Here is a 19,819-nt window from a genome sequence, read left to right as displayed (position 1 = left end):
TTCCTCACCTTCCTTTCCTTAAAAGAGATCCTTCACCCAAAGTTGAAAGACATTTACAGTGAGTATTGACATTACGATAATTTGAATCTTAAAATACTATGATCACTTTAAAATTAAAAAATAACACAATGAAATATAAAAAAGTCAAATATTTCCATACATAATTATTAAATGTGCTGTATTATATATCTAAATAAAATAAAGCAATTAAAAACAGAATAAATTTATTAATTAAAACCCAATACAATAAAACTTCGATACCGCTATAGATAGATTACAAAACTAGCACTCAAAACGATAACAATGCTTTTAAAATTAAAAAAATAATATGTAACATAGTAATATAACCTGGGGAAATGGGTACACAGGATCATTGCACATCATCCAAGCTGAATAAAACAAACAAAAAATGTAGGATCGTAAAATTTAAAACAACATAACATAATTATTTCTAATTTTGAAATCTTTAATTCATGGTGGAATTCCATTTTAATGTGACTTTTTTATGAATTATTCTTTAATCAATAGGATCCGCCTTTATAACTTTATTCAGTAGGAGAAATTTATAAAGGTGTTGTAATCCATAAAAACGTAATTTTAACATAGCATAATATAACCATTATTAAGTATCAATTTAATAATTTGAAACTTACAATGTAACAAAGTTCCAATGTTGCAATAAGGCAAGGGTTGAGGTGAAGAGATCTCCTAATAATATTACTTGCATTTGACGACCATAGGAAAAGCAAGAAAATCATATTATTTCAGGAGCAAATTCACAGTCAACGGGACTAGTTATTTTCCTCGCCCGTGCAGCCAACTTGTGGTTTCAATTTGCTTCACAAAACGGCACCATCGCGAGACGTTTCTGACAGAGCCGCGAAATCGGACAGAGCCACGATATCTGACAGTCACGATATCGGACAGAGCCACGAAATCAGACAGGGCCACGATATCTGACAGTCACGATATCAGACAGAGCCACGAAATCAGACAGGGCCACGATATCTGACAGTCACGATATCGGACAGAGCCACGAAATCAGACAGGGCCACGATATCTGACAGTCACGATATCGGACAGAGCCACGAAATCAGACAGGGCCACGATATCTGATGGAGTTACGATATATGATACTCTCTGAGAGTTGAGTGATATAAAGTTTATATAACTGGATGACATTATTATGGTAATAAATAACAATAATTATTAACATCATAAAAGAATGGTGACTAGCCCCTTCTGTTGGACTGTGAAAACACCCATCTCTGTAGGTTGAAGCAGCGAAGCAGACAAAATAATCATAACAAATTAATTAAAATATTATAATATAGGTCAACGTGTTCATAGGAAAATATTAACATCTTTTTAATTTAACAAAACCCTCAATAAATCACCATTTAAATGTTACCTCTCCGAAGTATTCTTCGATACACTAAATCCTAGTTTTTTTATTGATACATATAATATATATTTATAAATATACATTTGATTTTCAAAATCTAACTTATCTATCTAAAAACTTGAGTTCAAAAATGGATATTTTGACAGTCTTCTAACTCAAAAATTAAAGGAAATATGACATCCAAAATTCGATTCAATATTTTCACAGACAATCCCATGTCAGTCTAATATCACTCGATTAGCAAAATAGGCTAATTTATTTGGCACAAGAGATTTGAAGAAGTGAAGCCTCTAAAAAGCAAAGAACGTAAACTACTTACGTGAACGTGACTCACTATTGAAAATATCCTTAACAAACTATTGCACAAGTCAGCAGATAAAATACAAACTATTGCACAAGTCAGCAGATAAATTACTCAGGTGGCTTTTCATTTATCTAAATTCAGCAAAAGTAATATTGGCGAAATAAGCATATAAATTAATTAAGTATTGCTTAGAATTCTGCATTGCTCTATTTTTTTTGACACTTCATATTTTGATACGACTTACTTCATCAGAACACAAATCTTACCCAAATTATTACAGATGAAAAATTGTTATTGCCAATGTAATTCGTTACCATACTTTTTTTCGACAATATTCGAATACAGAATGTGTAATAAGTACATAATATTGGGATCTGAACAAGGGTCTGAAAATGAATAAATATATTATTAGTTGAACAAACGTTTTAAAAGATGTGTAACCTCCATTTGTATGGTAATCATGTTTATAATTACCTTCAAACCATAATAGTACGATGTATTTGGTTTAATACACCTTATTTAATTTTGACACTCGTTTATCTTAGACTAAGTAAAAGAATCCTTACTGTGAAGGGTAACAATACGATATGATTTTTAACACCAAAAGGTTTGGTTCTTCAAATGAAATCAAAAGCTAAAAGATACAAACAAAAACGGGTTCTTATTTGGACGGCCTTTATTCGTTGGCGATATTTTCAAAATAACAAGGTTTTAACTAAAAAAAGCATTGTTCGGAATAACAATAAATTATTATTGAAATATTTTTTATTCCGTTTGGATAACAAACAAATAATAATATATCTAATGAGCTGTTTGATAAAATAATCATTATTTCTAGAAGAAATACGAAAACAATCAAATCAAAAGGAAAATATTATGAATAATTAATATCAACAGCCATTATTAAAGGGGGAAGTTATACATAACCTTGAGATAAAGGTTGAAATTCTGACTAGAATCTATTATTTACTGCTTTCAATGGCCGTCTCGGAGCTTTAGGAACAATTATTAGGGGATGCTGAATACCAAAATACAATAAAACGTTTGGTACTCGTAGCCTTGACAAAAATTTCAAGGAATAATACCAAATGTTATTACAAAAGTCGTAGCACAAATCGATATAGACGAAACGTCTTTCTTGCATTTTTATCAGTTTTTTAAAAAGTTTGACAAATTATGGTATAACGATTATCTGTCATATACTTTACGCATTTAAATAAAAATTTGCAGTTTCTATTTCTTTGTGCGAAGGGGAAAAGGGGATGATTCAACAATTATTTCTCCTTACCGTGTTTTTCCACTTTGTCCTTTGTTTTAAAGAAAGCTCATATTATTTTATATCAACTCTTTTTATCATTTCTCATTTAATTAATCCAATCTTTATCGACCCATCCCCTTATTCTCTTCACACGAACACAAGTGTTAAATACATATACATATAATATTATAATTGGCACAATAACATCTTTTTTCGAGTATAAACTGGTTGATAATAATTATTAGTAAGTTATGCTGCAACAGTAAACGAAGTTTTTAAAACTTACAATTTAATAAAAAGTTCAGGTAACAATTAACATTATTAATGGACGTTGTACCTAGGGAAGACGGGGTAAATACGTGATATTCATGTAAACTAATTTAATTAATTAATAAAGTATTGCTTCCATTTCTTTTGAGTTAATCAAATATTAATAACAGACATTAAAATGCAAGATTTGGCACCATGCTCCTCACTTCTCACTCCCCACCTCTACACAGGTTCTGTCTCGTACGGTTAACAATTGAGTTATGGTTCTTACCCTGGTTGAGATTATTTTGGTCTGAAAAGAACTATTGCCTAGACCTAGACCAAAAACAGAACAGGTTATAGCAGATATAAAACTTTCATAGATCCTAAAAACTGCATTTTATAAACATGTGGCGGGTTGAGGATTTATTCCACCAATGATTAATTTAAGGACAAGTGCTCTATTTTATGTATTCGACTCTTTTATAAAATTAATAACGCCCCTAATATCAGTATTAATTGCTATTATTCATAATAATACAATAAATATAATATGTTTATGATTATTAAAATGGTAAATATAATATGCTAAATGTTTATTTCTTGACTAGTGTGGATTAGGCAAAAATATTACACATTTAACCAATGACAAATAAACGTTTTCGTAGTGTTACGAAAATCAGTCAACAAATAAATTAATATAATGGAAGACCCCAAGGCAAGAAGTTGTTAACTTACATTTTCGTAAAAAATGAGTTAGAATGCTCTCTAAACTAATTCGCATACGCTCTTTCCAATGAACACCATGCCAGAGCTTAAAAACGGCAAGAACATGCTTAAATCAATGTGATGAACATGTTAACTACGTGTTTCTGTGACATTAAGTTGATAAAATCAGGGCAAGAACTTGTTAACTACTAAGTTAGCAAGTTCTTGCCGTAATTCTGTAATTAACAACTTCTTCCCATCTACATTGGTTTAGATTTCTATGGTTAACATGTTATTCACTCACTTTAACGTTTACTTTGGTGGTTTTAAAAAGTTTTGCAGTGCATGTTTTTTATTTAAAAATCATCGAAAATGAGTTCCAGAGGTGAAAAAATGGTAAAGATGTGTCAAAAATTGATCAGGGAATCAGGTAAGCTGTATAAAACATTATTGTTCATCTTAATTTATCCTTAAAGTAGTTTGAAAATGGGTGAATCATTTTTGTTTTGGTGGTTTTCTGTTTCAGGAAGTGTTCAAGAGTCCACTAATTTAGTACAACCTGAGAAGCATTTAGAAATACCTCAAAATAATGTAATTTTAATGGATGGTAAATGCAAAAAAAATGTTTTACTCTGTGACTCTGAATATTCTTTTATGTTTTCTTATGTTTTAAATTCCTTCATTAATGCTTTACAATATTTCGTTTCAGAAAGTGTTCAAGACTCTTTGACTGGTGTTGAGTTTGGGATATTATTAGGAATATCTCAATATGATGTCATTTTAATGGTAGGTATACTTAAACATACTTTATTGTGACGGCCGGCATAGTCCAGTGGTAACGCATTGGACTGCCATTCCGAAGGTCGCGGGTTCGAACCCGGCGTGCGCAAATAAATTTTATTTGATTAATTTGTGTTATTTCACAATTAATTAATTAAAATAATATATAGTATATTTGCGGCACGTTCCAGAGTGGAAGATACTACCAGTATCGCCCTGGTGTAAGACCACCATTCAGAATTGAAACGTTGCTCCAAATGGCTTTAGCCGTGTTTAGTGACTAGATCTGAATAGCCAGGTACTTCCCCACCTTCCTCTTTCCATTCCCCACTTACCTTCAGCCTCACAACATCCCCCAATTGGGGATTCCATAGTCTCACTGGCTCCAAACGGGAGCAGTTGGGACTCTTGTGAGGTATTCACTATAAAGAACTAAATTGTTTTGAACATTGAACTAAAAATGATTATTTTATTGTACTTTGTATTTTCAGAAGATAATCAGAGTAGTCTAGAGTATATCGCTACTACCACTGGTACAGGAGATATAATTTTGGAATACGTACAACAAGATGAGATACTCAATACTTTAAATCAAACTGGTGAGTTTGATTTAAAGTATTGAGTAAATTGTACCTCGCATCCGATTTGTCAATCCCAAAACTGTATGAACTCTATAATATGTTTTGTGGAGAAAAAAAGTATGCCCCTGTTTCGTTGAATCGTTACACTAGAATCTTTACAGAGGATTTCAACTTGTCGTTTGGTGTGCCTAAGACAGACTTGTGGGACTTGCGTTAGCAAAAAATCTGACCAAATTCATGTAAATATGTACAAAGCTGCATTTGAAATGCAAAAACATGATAAGAAAAAGGCATCTGAATGCGATTAAACTTGTTTCATCACATTTGATTTGGAAAAGACGCTACCTCTCCCAAAGATATCCACAAAGTGGCTTTCTATTTAAAAAAAAACTGTGGCTCTATAATTTGGGAGTACATTGTGTGACAAAGGAGTTAAATAGGTCATATTTCCATGTTTGGAGTGAAAACGAAGGGGGCAGAAGGAGCGAGGAAATTGCCAGTTGTTTAATGGCCTTTGTCAACACCATGCAACTTCAGAGCAACAAGTCTCACCTTATTGCTTCTAGTGACACTTGTGCCGGTCAAATATAATTTATTATGTTCTGGCAATATTTAATTCTAGCAAAAAAATTCAAAATAACTGACCATAAATTTCCTGAGGTTGGTCACTCATATATGGACTCTGATAGAGATTTTGCATTGGTAGAAAAAAAATTAATAGATGCCAGTCCGTTCAATCAGTGGACCAATATGTAAATTTAATGATGTCGGCTAACACAAAAAATATACCCATCGTGACAATGATGGCTGATAAGTTTGTTAATATTAAAGAATTAGGGCAGCAATTGAACTTTATACACAATACAAAAAACACTATCGGAAAAAAGGTTAACTTTCAAAAAGGAATTCGCTGGATAAGAGTGGAGGAATTCGGGATTTATAAATATCGCGAATCACTCTCCGAAGAAGAGCCTTGGAAAGAAGTGGATCTTAAAAAAAAGGTGTGAAACATTATCTTTCCCGCCAATGCTGTCATCAAAAGTGAGAGATAGCAAAGAAATCGATGCGGCCAAATGGAATGATATCCAAAAATTGTTGCCATACCTGGATTAGGTTTTTCGTGGATTTTTAAGTCTCAAAAAAAAATTGACACATGCTCTGCTACCTTTTCTTTTCAATAATAATTATTATTTAGTTACTTTATATTTAAAAAATGTATAATTTGTTTGATTAAATAAAACAACAAGAATTTAACATGTTCTTGCCTTTCAATTCTGTATCTTCCTCACCTATCCCTGAAGATGGCATGAACATGTTAACTACATTTTTTTGTAGAAAACATGTTTATTTTAACTTTTAGACTGCAAAACTACTTAATATTACTAGATGTAATGTAAATTTGGTTTGTTTACTACACCATGAAGGGTCAGTACATTGTATATGACATTCAAATAAAAAATTATAAGGCAAAACGCAAAAGTCCAAATATCTCAGAATGCCTTCAATGTAAGTTAACAACTTCTTGCCTTGGGGTCTTCAATGAATTTTTATTCTTATCAGGATTCCAAAACCATATTATTTAAAAGTTAATAATAAATTATTTATCATTTCAGTGTCACCAAAACAAAGCGAATTAAAAAAATAAGCATCACCAAATAAAGCGAAAAGCTGAAAAGGAAGGAAGTGACTTATGTACATGTTATATTAAGTCACTTAAATTAAACAAAGGGATTTTCAATTAAGCAATTACTTTGAGATAAAAATAGAGTACCTACGCTTTAACTTTTTTCTCGGTGCTGAGATTTGTAGGTATCTCATGATACTTCAGTAGTTGTAATACGCTACTAAAATAGTATTATAACGGTAAAAAAATTAAGTCAATCGATGATATCAAACGAGGCCTGCGTAAGAGACCTGTATTGCACAGTTTCACATAAAATCGACGAGGACTACAAAAAAACTTATAAATGACAACACTACGGAAGGAATAAAGGTTATGTTTCGTCACAGCATTTTTGCGATATACCATCACAATATGTACCTATATTTCTTAATAAAATTAACTATATTTTTAAACTTTTAAATATTCTACATGTACGGTAGAGTGTGTATTGCTTTCGTTACTAGGGTGGCTAGCGGGTTAGGGCCGGCCCGGACCGCGAGGTCGTGTTCAGCGCGTCCGGGCCCTCCTTAGGGCCGGCCTGCCGCCCCCGCCGCCGCGCCGCTCGCCGCGCTGCTCCCCGCTCCGCTCTGCTGTCCCGCGCTGTCACTGAGGAAAAAATAATTCTTATCAGACACAAACAACAACAACAAAAAAACAAAACATAAACTAAACGTGTAGAAAAACCATTACGGGAGGTAATAGGTGACATCACAAACCATTACCTCCTTAATTAACTCACTAATTAATTAGTCATTAACAACAACTGACGTAATATGTACCTACATATTATATCATCCAACTTATCAATTACATAAATTCTCTCAATGTACAGCTCATTTCATTGAGTCAAATCTAATTTAATTAAAAAACATTGGGTTTGCAAATAATTATTTATTAAATTTGATTCTCCAAGTGGTGTGGTGCCTACATAATACACTTCAAAAGAACAAATTTATCAATTCATACGGTAAAAACCGATCGGCCTCAGTATAGCAACGATTCATGTGCATTTCGCCAATTAAAAAAAAAACACGAGCCTAAGTACTTCTCTATCACAATGTACCAAAAAAAGGACATCTATCTTAGACCAAAAATATATACCAAACTCTCCCCCGAGGTAAGAAACTGCGAATTATCATCCTCCGGCAAAAAAATACCAAATGGCTCATTGACCTGGAAAACTGTCCGAGAAACTACTAAAAAACATTACTTAAAAATACCAATTGGCTTAGTGACTTGGAAAACTGACCGAGAAACTACTAAAAAATATAACTTAAAAAAACCAAATGGTTTAGTGACTTGGAAAACTGTCCGAGAAACTACTAAAAAACATTACTTAAAAATACCAATTGGCTTAGGACTTGGAAAACTGTCCTAGAAACTACTAAAAAACATAACTTAATAATACTAAATGGCTTAGTGACTTGGAAAACTGACCGAGAAACTATTAAATAACATTACTTAAAAATACCAATTGGCTTAGTGACTTGGAAAACTGTCCTGGAAACTACTAAAAAACATAACTTAAAAATACCAAATGGCTTAGTGACTTGGAAAACTGTCCTAGAAACTTCTAAAAAACATAACTTAAAAATACCAAATGGCTTAGTGACTTGGAAAACTAACCGAGAAACTACTAAAAAATATAACTTAAAAAAACCAAATGGTTTAGTGACTTGGAAAACTGTCCGAGAAAATACTAAAAAACATTACTTAAAAATACCAATTGGCTTAGTGACTTGGAAAACTGTCCTAGAAACTACTAAAAAACATAACTTAATAATACTAAATGGCTTAGTGACTTGGAAAACTGACCGAGTAACTACTAAGTAACATTACTTAAAAATACCAATTGGCTTAGTGACTTGGAAAACTGTCCTGGAAACTACTAAAAAACATAACTTAAAAATACCAAATGGCTTAGTGACTTGGAAAACTGTCCTAGAAACTACTAAAAAACATAACTTAAAAAAAACAAATGGTTTAGTGACTTGGAAAACTGTCCGAGAAACTACTAAAAAATATAACTTAAAAAAACCAAATGGTTTAGAGACTTGGAAAACTGTCCGAGAAACTGCTAAAAAACATTACTTAAAAATACCAATTGGCTTAGTGACTTGGAAAACTGACCGAGAAACTACTAAAAAATATAACTTTAAAAAAAACCAAATAGTTTAGTGACTTGGAAAACTGTCCGAGAAACTACTAAAAAACATTACTTAAAAATACCAAATGACTTAGTGACTTGGAAAACTGACCGAGAAACTACCAAAAAACATAACTTAAAAATACCAAATGGCTTAGTGACTTGGAAAACTGTCCTAGAAACTACTAAAAAACATAACTTAATAATACTAAATGGCTTAGTGACTTGGAAAACTGACCGAGAAACTACTAAATAACATTACTTAAAAATACCAATTGGCTTAGTGACTTGGAAAACTGTCCTGGAAACTACTAAAAAACATAACTTAAAAATACCAAATGGCTTAGTGACTTGGAAAACTGTCCTAGAAACTACTAAAAAACATTACTTAAAAATACTAAATGGCTTAGTGACTTGGAAAACTGTCCTAGAAACTACTAAAAAACATAACTTAAAAATACTAAATGGCTTAGTGACTTGGAACTGTCCGAGAAACTACTAAACATCATAACTTAAAAATATCAAATGGCTTAGTGACTTGGAAAACTGTCTATTACACGTAAAGCAGAAATATAAATTGTTTTTTGTTAATTTGAATGTGGCAGTTCGTAGACATTTTCATAGAGAATAAGAAAGAAAAAAAAGGGTATTTGTGAAAATGCTCCTCAATTATGTCTTGTCACAGCTTTTACAAGCACAGTACCTAGCGTGACCTTACGTCCCGTTTATTGATACCCTGTCCCGTTGTCCCGAAGGAAGACTTCGAGACGCAAAAATATCTCGACATCAAATTGAGAAAAAGTTAGGGATAAGTACAACGCCCTTGCAGTCATCGTGTTTGTAAGAGTATAACAACATTGAATAACTGAAAATCGTAGGGTGAAATATAACGTGCGTAAAATACACCTAACTGATCGTTTATTAAAAATAATTTTATCATGTCGATAAGTAAAAAAAAAGTTACAGTTAAGTTTCAAGTCTAGCTTTATGAAGATTAGCAAAAACATAACGAATTGTTTAAACCCGTATAACTCTCGAATTAAGCCAGGCTGTTAGGGTTCATCAAGAACAAAGCCCAAGAGAGCCCGAATACATTTTGAACGCTGACAAAAATGCCATAAATAATAAGTCGAAGTGGAATCAAATCCTGTCTCTACACTACACCGTGAAGGATGTATGTGACGGGTCTCTCGTATCTGATGCGGTGCAATTTGACGATTTATTGCCGGGACCAATTCCCATCGGGATATGGCGTGAAGCGAGACTATAATACCGTATAATATGATATATGTTCCACGTGCATCGGCGAGGCACAGAGCCACTAGGGCACATATGATGTTGTCACACAGGCACACAGCATACAGGGATACGGGTACACATGCAAGGGAGAAATCCGCCAAGTCTCGCGTCCCAGCTCCGGTGATATTTGGCGGTGAACGAAAGGCGCAATGCACAACGGACAATTAGTCAATTTTCTTGATAAAATACTGAACAAATTCTTATCATCTAATCTCGGGGAACTTTGTAGGTAAAAATATTTCAAATAGATATTTTTAAGACGATATTACTCGCCGGTCTTAAAAATTATGACAAACTTACTCATTAACCTGTTATATTATATGCTCACAAATAATTAAATAAATGGAAAACCCGGAGAGGACGAACAGCTCTCAAATAGAAATCCCGTATTTTAATTTTACCGAAGAGCTTCAAATTATGCGTAAATATAACCCCGAAACCAAGACGAGCTCAAAAACGATCATCGGTTTACGATTTGCATTTGTGAACTGACAGAGAATATTCTCTGCTTTCACGCAAAACCTCATAATATTATAAGATTTTAGACAATAGTAAGCAGGAAATGGACACTTCTTGCATACAATCATACGGACATCGGTCAGAACCACACCTTCGGCATCCGGCTTTTCGGTTCATAGACACAGTAGCAGTGACCTTTGAATATGTGAAAAAAACCTAAATATTCAATAAAAAAAAACTTTTTTTTAACAAACGGCCTCCGTGATCGAAAGGTAAGGCTCTCGACTAGCGACTTGAGGTCGCGGGTTCAAATCCCGGCGTGCGCAAATAAATTTTATTTAATTACATAATTTGTGTTATTTCACCATTAATCCATAAAAAGTTATTTATTTATTTAGAATTGACGGCATAAGTGCCATTTATATACAAAGTTTTTATTTTATTTTTTTACATATACATAGTACAGTATTAAATTTTGATGAGAAAAATTAAAGAATTAAATTTAGTTAAAACATAACAAATAAAATTATTAACATTAGAATACACCATTGTTACGACACTATTACATGTAAATGCAATACCTTAGAATGTGTGGACAATATAAGATACCTAGGAATTATCATTGATAAATTTCTGAGATGGGACAAACACATAGCCTTTACTTCCACAAAGGTCAGGAAACTTACACATCTGTTTATAGCAATAAGAAATATTCTATGTCTAAATGATTTGAAACGAATTTACTTTGCAATGTGCAATTCCATACTAGACTATGCTTCCTTAGGTTGGGGAGGTTGTGCTAAAACCATACTCGATCCCTTAGCTAAATCCCAGAAATCGCTTATAAGAGTCATACTGAAAAAACCTTTCAGGTACCCCAGCGATTCATTGTTCGCAGAGTTTCGTGTTCTTGATGTAAGACAATTATATATGAGGAAAATCATATTACATACTCAAAAACAGAGGCACTACTTAGCTTCCGTAAACCACTGTCATAATACAAGACATGCAAAAAAAAACCCAACAGTTCCGCCCACCACTTCCTCATCTTTAGCACAGAGACAATTCTCATACTTAGGCCCTAAACTGCTCAATCTCATACCTGATGCATGGAAGGCAAAGAGTACTAATATTCTGCGTATGCAGGTAAACAATTGGCTTCTGGTCTTATGGAGAGCTGAATGCGAGAATATGCTAAAAAACAGTAATTAAATTGTAAATTTTGTTTTCTTTACATTCTTCTTTACATTTTAACTTATATTGGTATTATATTAGCATTACAGGAACTGTATTTTTACATAAAGAAAGTTCGAAAATTGTTCAATTCTTCGTGATATTTTTCCTTAAAGGAAAAGTTCCTTCTTTACTTTCATTTTTTATTTTTTGTTATTTTTCATTTCCTTGTTTTATCTTTTAATATTTCTTTAGTTTATTATATTATCAGCTAAACAATAGTAAAAAAAAATAAAAAAATGTCGTGGTATGACTGAAAGTATACTAACTAACTAACTAACTAACTAACCATCACGCCGTTTCCCCGCAGGGGTAGGCAGAGAGGACGGACCGCCAAACAACTCGGTCTTGGCACACACTCCTTGCCTCATTCACATTCATACATCGTCTCATACATACTCTTCTATTGTTCTGACTCTTGACATGGCCCGACTCAAGTATCTGATTCACTTGGTCGTGCCATGTCTTCCTCGGGCGTCCCCGACTTCTGCTACCATTCACATTTGCATCGTATATTCTCCTTACACTCCTTTCTTCGCTCATTCGCTCTACATGCTACACGCTCTACATACTAGATTATGAATATACATTTGTATTACTTTACCAACAGAATTTCTTCAATTCAGTTTCATTTTCAAATTCATTTTCTTGTTTTTATCAATTAATATTTCTTTAGTTTATTATGTCAGCTAAACAATAGTAAAATATATCGTGATATAACTGAAAGTATTCTAGAATATGAATATACATATGTATTTTTTTTAACAACAGAATAGTCAACACTATAATTTACTATAATTTTACATGTAAAAACATTATCATATTGGAATGTCCTAAAACGGGCAATCGCCTAGTTGGACATTTTAAGTTCATTAACTGTATTATGTAATATTTACAAACAAACAAACAATAAATAAAATAAATAAATAAAAAAATAAAATTAAATTAAAGAAAGAAGCAATAACATAAGCCTGTTATGTAGTGACCTCATTAAAATAAGTGGCGTTAAAATGTGTTATTAGTGCAGCTTTATACTTTACAAGGGGAATATTAAAAGTATCTGCGATTTTAGCATAAAAGTTCCCAAGTGTGTGCAATCTATTTATAACTGAGTTATATCCTGAGAATGTGGTATAATTGTCACAATAATACATACTAGAGGACCTTGATCTAATGGTAGGAACATAAAATTGAATCAATCATTTTGTATAAAAATATAACATCAATTTTTTTTCTTTTATCACTTAATTTAAGCAATTTCAATGAATGTAATAAGAAATCATAATCTATTATTTCTAAAGGAATTCCAAGCCTAAAATTAATACACCTCAAAAATTTGCATTGGACTCTTTCAATGGTATTAATGTGATTATTAAAGACATGTGACCAAATTGTAGAGTTATATTCTAGAATACTTCTAACGAGAGATGTGAACAGAATTTTTAATGTGTTGATATTTTTAAAATCCGTGGAAATTCTAACTATAAAACCTAACATATTCATAGCCCTGTTAGCGATAGAAGTTATGTGAGAAACAAAGCAGAGTTTCTGATCAAACATTATGCCTAGGTCAAGTATTTCGATTACAGTTTCGCCCTAGTGAAATCACCATTCAGAATTGTGCAGTCGGGACTCTTGTACGGCGTTCACATTTAAAAAAATGAGACTCAATCAGAAATTAGACATCAGATTAATAATATGCTGGCTGTGAAAATCGATATTTTCGTCTGAAGACAGCAGGTGTGCTGAAACACTAACCATTATAATCAGGCTTTGCAGTTTTTTAAAGGTTCTTTGCTGAATTTAGGCGAAGAATGGGAACGCGCACAGCAATTTGGATGATAAAAATTGGAAAAGATATCATATTCCATTTCTATCACAAGACAAAAATTTTTGCAAGTGAAAATGCCTCAAGGTTTCAAAGAAATTTATATAGCGTGACTAAAGTAAATAGGTATTAAAAACAACATTTAAAAAAAATTTAACGTAAATCAAATTTAATAATATTATTTACAATAAATAAATAAAGTTCTACGAAAAGAAGAGTTCTGCAAATTAAACACAAAAACAATAAATAAAACAACTATGTGTCAATTACCAAAACCAGGAAAAATCAAATGAAAATGGTTTTATGTTAAAACACGTTCAAACTCTTTGGGATGAGCCCAAACCTTGTGTAACACCTTATTTAATTTGACTTTATTTTTTCAATCGCACAGTGCAGAATTTCCAGTGGCAATTCTGCCACAATAATCCTGTTTTGTTGTTTATACGGTGCAATTTTATGAACACTGCCGCAGGCTAAGCGCATTTCACAGTGAAAAAGTATAAGCTTCATAAACGCTTATTAAGGTTAAACTCGACGCTCGTTATAATCTATGTGTTCATATGTGGGGTTAATTAATTAATTTTATTAAAATAACATTTTGTAAGATATTGCTGTACAATATTCAGACAAATTATTTGTTTGCGTCCGTACATACGCAAAATTAATATAAATAAATAATTTTGTCCGTAAAAAACACAATTCTTTCATGAAAGGCATGCAAATACAATATTGAATTAGCATGAATTTCTCGAAAGAATTGAGTTTTTAAACGAACACAACTATTTATTCATATTCAAGTTGTTTGTGTACGGGGGCAAATTGTATGGCAATACCTTGCAAAAAGCATATTTTAATAAAATTAATTAATTAACGCCATCATATGTGGAGTTAATTTAAGTATTTTATCAAAATACACTTTTAACAAGTTATATCTGCTACCCCTGTCTGTTTCCTTTTTCGTTTTTTGTACTGTTTTGTATGTGATATTTATATCTTTAATTATTTTTATATTTTTATACGATTTAAACTTATAATTTTGATATCAAAATACCAATGAAAGATTGTACCTATTAACCCCTACCTATGTATTGTAAGTCCCTTTCATCCTACTATGAGTTTTGTAACTCATGGGGGTTAGTTACTCTAGCAAGAAGTAAAAATATATTTTTTAAATGCTTTACAATATTAAGACAATTTTTTTTTGTTTGCGCCCGTACATACGCAGTATGAATATTAATCATAGACTAAATACAACTAGACAAGCCGTAACCATTGAAAAATAACCTCAACAAAATTTTGGTTTTGTTCACGTGCACATTTATGAAAAGGCGCACGCATTGTGTCGCAATGCGAAATGGGCACTGTGCATTGCGTTTTACCTTTTGTTGGTCTAGAGTTAAGCTATTTTGCTTGTCAGCTATGCTGGGCAAATTCATTTTTTCAATCACAAAAATAACCCAGTTCCAAATATTTCAGATTGTACCTATAGCGGACTTTATTTTAGAAAATGTAATCAGCTATCTGAATAAAAAAATATAAGTAGGTACCTTACCGATAGATTGAAGGCAACGCATTAACAAATATCAGAAATTAATAGAATATCACTAACGAAAAGTAAATTTTCTGACGTCATCTTCCAAACTAGTCACAATCATGACGTCATGCAGTGTGTTATACGCTTTTAACGAATACATATAAACAATCGTACATGGCACGAGCTTGCCACATGATAATTATTGATGTGTTGGTTAAAATCACGCGTTTTTACTTGATGCGCGCAAAAAACTTTAGAAGTATTGGTTATTTTTTAGTCTTGTCAGGGATTCAGAGTTGTATTAAGAGGAACGGCTGCGGTGCCTGTTTCATACAAAATTTTAATTTGGATTTACGGCTAAAATACTAGAGTAAACTGTTTTTTTTTTTTTAGTTAAAAGACATGGTATATATAAAGTACGCTTATGGATCAGATTTTCGATTTTTGCCTTAAATTATAGAATATAGGCCCCAGAAGATGACGATTTTACATGATTTTACGAGGCATCTTTGGCAATTTTTTGTGACCAAATGGAAGATATTTTTTGAAAAAATCTCACATATCCCGTCTCAGGCATATAATGAACTATACAATAAAATTTGAATATTCACTGAAAAAAGTTTTATTTGCTTCAAAAGCCGAATTTGGTGGCCACAAATTCAACGTATATTTAACTAGCTTTTTTGTTATTGTCTCATTCGCACTTTCTTGAGTCGGGCTGGCTAGAGTAGGTGAAGCACGGGCCGGGGGGCAGGGGCCCCGGAGAGATCGCCTGCCTAACAAATACATGCATACATACCTACGTCAATCGTCCTTCATTTTTTATTATTATTGCAGCCCGCGCGGACATATAATTGACGAATTTGTTACTTTGTTTACGAATAATATTATTTTTAAACCCCACAGTTTTTAACCGAAGCATCCCCAAATAATTTATTTCATTCAACATGGGTAATTAATCATTATTTGAGCATTTTTAACAATGATAATTAGGTTATGAATTAGGGTACTTACGTTATTGATTTTTATAAAATGTTATTTGTGTTTTAGGTCGAAAATGGATACGTGGTAAGCCACCCAGTATGCACCGGAAAAAGAGGAAGTGCAATGTCAAAAAGACAGAAAGAACTCGGAACAGGTGAAAATTAAATGCAATATTGAAATCAATATTTATTATAAGTATTTATTTTTTACGGTAAAAATGTAATGTTTTTTTGTTGTTTTCAGTTCCGTAAATGATGTTAAAGATTGTCAGGCTAAATTTGCCAACAAGGATTTTTTCGATGCTAACATCGATGTGAATTGTGGGATCTTGAGCAAACGGTAAGCAAATAATTTTATTTTCACAAGAACAAACTCTCGAGAATATACACAATAACATCAAGATACCATCTTTTGGTTAGTAGTGAGAGTTTCATTTTATTGCCGTTCAGCTTTTAGTTTTGATGACAGTGTTTTTACACATTGGTACAATTCAATATTACACCGACGATCTTTAATTAAAAGTGATTAAATTTAAGAATAAAAACCGTCCTCCATTTTTGCCTATAATTGCTTGTACTATTTTGTCGAATTTGTAAGTATAATCACTTCACATATTGATCATACCTTGACAGTATAATATTATGCGGTCTTTTGTTTTCACGGTTTGATGCCTGATTTTTTTTCTTTTAGTACCGATGTGATTGAACCCGAAATATCGTCGCAGAAAATGTCAGACGTATCACCCGACATTATATAACATATAAGTAATGCCTTTAGTTAGAAAATTTGGAAAATTTTGTGGTTGACTGACAAATTTTATGAAATTAAATTTTTAATTAAATTTTATTTATGTAATTATTTATTTGCTTATTTATATTGGAGTCTGTTCTTACTATACAACTACTACCTGTCCGACTTTTTTTATTTTTCACCTTGTGCACATGTATTGTGTAGATTATAAAATAGGATTTTTTTCAGTATAAAAAATCTGGGACTAACTACCATAAATGTATTCCTCACTGCCTAGAATGGACGGAAATAATTATACCGATTCATTGAACATTTTTAATAAAATATGCTTGTTGCTATTATTCTTGCTGTTATTGTGCTGCTATTTTTATGGTTATTTTTATTTATAGTTGTATTACTTAATTTTGTTGTTCACATAATATTCTTCTTACACAACACTTAAAAATAATCTCGACCAAAATCCCAGTGATAAAGTCAGTGCGTGTTCGGAATTATATACACAGCGACACGACTTTATAACTTTCTTCCAGATAAAATAAAATAAAAAAATGTGATTCACAAAAAAATTTCAAAGGTAATGTAAAAATTAAAAAATAAAAGATTATGTCAACAGTAACGGTAAGGCCTTTACCGGTGCACTTACACAAATTTTAAGTAAGTGTATATTTCTATTCTCTACAATTATATTACTTACTGTTCATATATTATTTACTGCTGTTAATTCTATGTACTTATCTAATTTATAAACTTATACACCTATTATTACTATTATTATAATTTCGTCTGTGGCCACATGTACAATGCACGTGTACAATTTCCGTATCTCCTACAATAATACACGTATCTGCTAATTTAAATGAACTAAACAAAAGGGTGATTCCCCGTTTTGATGCAAATATATGCACTGACCGGTCAGTGGTTGAGTGGGCATAGCGCTTGGGTCTCACCCGAGCGTCGCGTGTTCGATTCCTCGGCTGGCTAAGTCCTCCATCACAACACAAGCAACATTTTCGGCTTTCTGTGGTGGTAGTAGGAGATTTTCAAACATTGTTGGGTTATTCGTAACCCGGGAATGTTTGTCTTTCTTTTTAAAAAAAAAAATATATATTCACGCACAAAAGAAAAAAAAGCATTTCTCTTTTACTGGCCTTCAATACGTGATATCGTCAGTGCCTAACGTGTACATGCGCATATACCAATACTATTAACCCTCTTCTTGGCAATGTATCCTATAGTATACATAGTTTTCATAATTTTTTCCCACTTAAACTGGTACATGGGTAAAACAGATTTTAATGAAATCTGCTTTAACATGTTCTCAACTTGATAATTAGTGCCACTAGAGCCATATATTGTTTAATTAAGAAGAACAGTGACAGTTCAAACTCATACCGCTGCAAGATGGCTGCCAACAGAAGACGCACAGCTAATTTGTCTGTAAGTTATCTTTATTTATTACTTGCATTATTAGATATTTAGTTATTTTAGGAATGAATTCGTGTTTATAAGGGTTCAGTGAATAATAAAAAATATATACTGAGTAACATATGTGACAAATCTTGTTTATATTGCATTCCAAAATGGTGTGTATCCTATGATATACACCGCCAAGTCTGCAGTGAATTACATTTGATTGAATATGTATCCCCTGAGATACAATGCCAAGTTATTAAGAGTTTATATTATCTTATGTACAATGTCAAGTATTTATTGTTTATTGTATTATGTAGTAAACCCCTTTGAAATATATATATTATGATTTTTTCATTTCTCCATAGCCTCGCGAAATTGAAGAAATGCTGACTATAATACCAATATCGGGAGCAGATTCTGATATTGAAAGTGACGAAGATGATGAACTACAAGATGATTCATCTGCAGTGCGCTCATCAAACTTTGTAATTCTTCATGATGCATTGGAGGAAGATAATGAACCAATGGCTCATGTTGCTGATGTTTCCGCAAACACCTCAAGCGCTGAACTACGGACACGTCAACATGTTAATCGTAAGAAAAAAATGAACTTTGATTGGAAAGAGAAAGATTTTATGTCAAAAGTAGACATATGTGACAATCATTTTACAACTCCAGAGAAGATAAAATCGCCCTTAGAGTACTTCAAAATGTTTTTTTCAGAAGAAGCATTCAATATGATAGTTTGTAACACCAATTTGTATTCCACACAATCATCAAGCAAATGCATTGATACTTCCTACAGTGAGATATGTGACTTTCTGGCCATTGAAATTTTAATGGGCCTAATAAAACTACCAGCATACACTGATTATTGGTCTGAAAAAATGCGAATTGAGCAAGTGGCAAGTATCATGCCACTCAAAAGATACCAGTCCGTCAGAAGATATCTTCATTTTGATAACAATGAGGATGTTGTGGGGATGTTTATTTTAAAATAAGACCTCTTTTTGAACTGGTAAAGCAGAATTGTTTAACAATTGAAAAAGAGATAAAAAATTCTGTCGACGAAATGATGATACCATACAAAGGAAGAAGAGCAGGTTCATATGACTTCTTGATATACGGTGGAAAGGCAACATTTCGTGGTTGTGAATTTTCAAACTACGAAGAAAATCTTGGAATGGGGGCCAAAGTCGTTCTGACTCTCAGTAAGTCTATTCCC

The 19,819-nt window shown here is 32.4% G+C and overlaps 1 protein-coding gene across 1 annotated transcript in view; it reads right to left on the bottom strand.

Moving 5' to 3' along the window:
- Positions 1 to 218: 218 nt before the first annotated feature.
- The window catches only part of LOC149421630 (uncharacterized), a 176,954-nt gene continuing 157,353 nt past the window's right edge, over positions 219 to 19,819 (bottom strand). Inside the window, exon 8 of the mRNA XM_089634952.1 lies at positions 219 to 7,554. Coding sequence (XP_089491078.1) covers positions 7,476 to 7,554 — 79 coding nt within the window. The 3' untranslated portion in view covers positions 219 to 7,475. The remainder of the gene's footprint in view (positions 7,555 to 19,819) is intronic.

Source organism: Hesperophylax consimilis, chromosome 8 (genome assembly GCF_061612785.1).
Source record: "Hesperophylax consimilis isolate HC1 chromosome 8, BYU_Hcon_1.0, whole genome shotgun sequence".
Lineage (NCBI taxonomy): Eukaryota > Metazoa > Arthropoda > Insecta > Trichoptera > Limnephilidae > Hesperophylax > Hesperophylax consimilis.
This window is presented reverse-complemented; position numbering and strand designations above follow the sequence as displayed.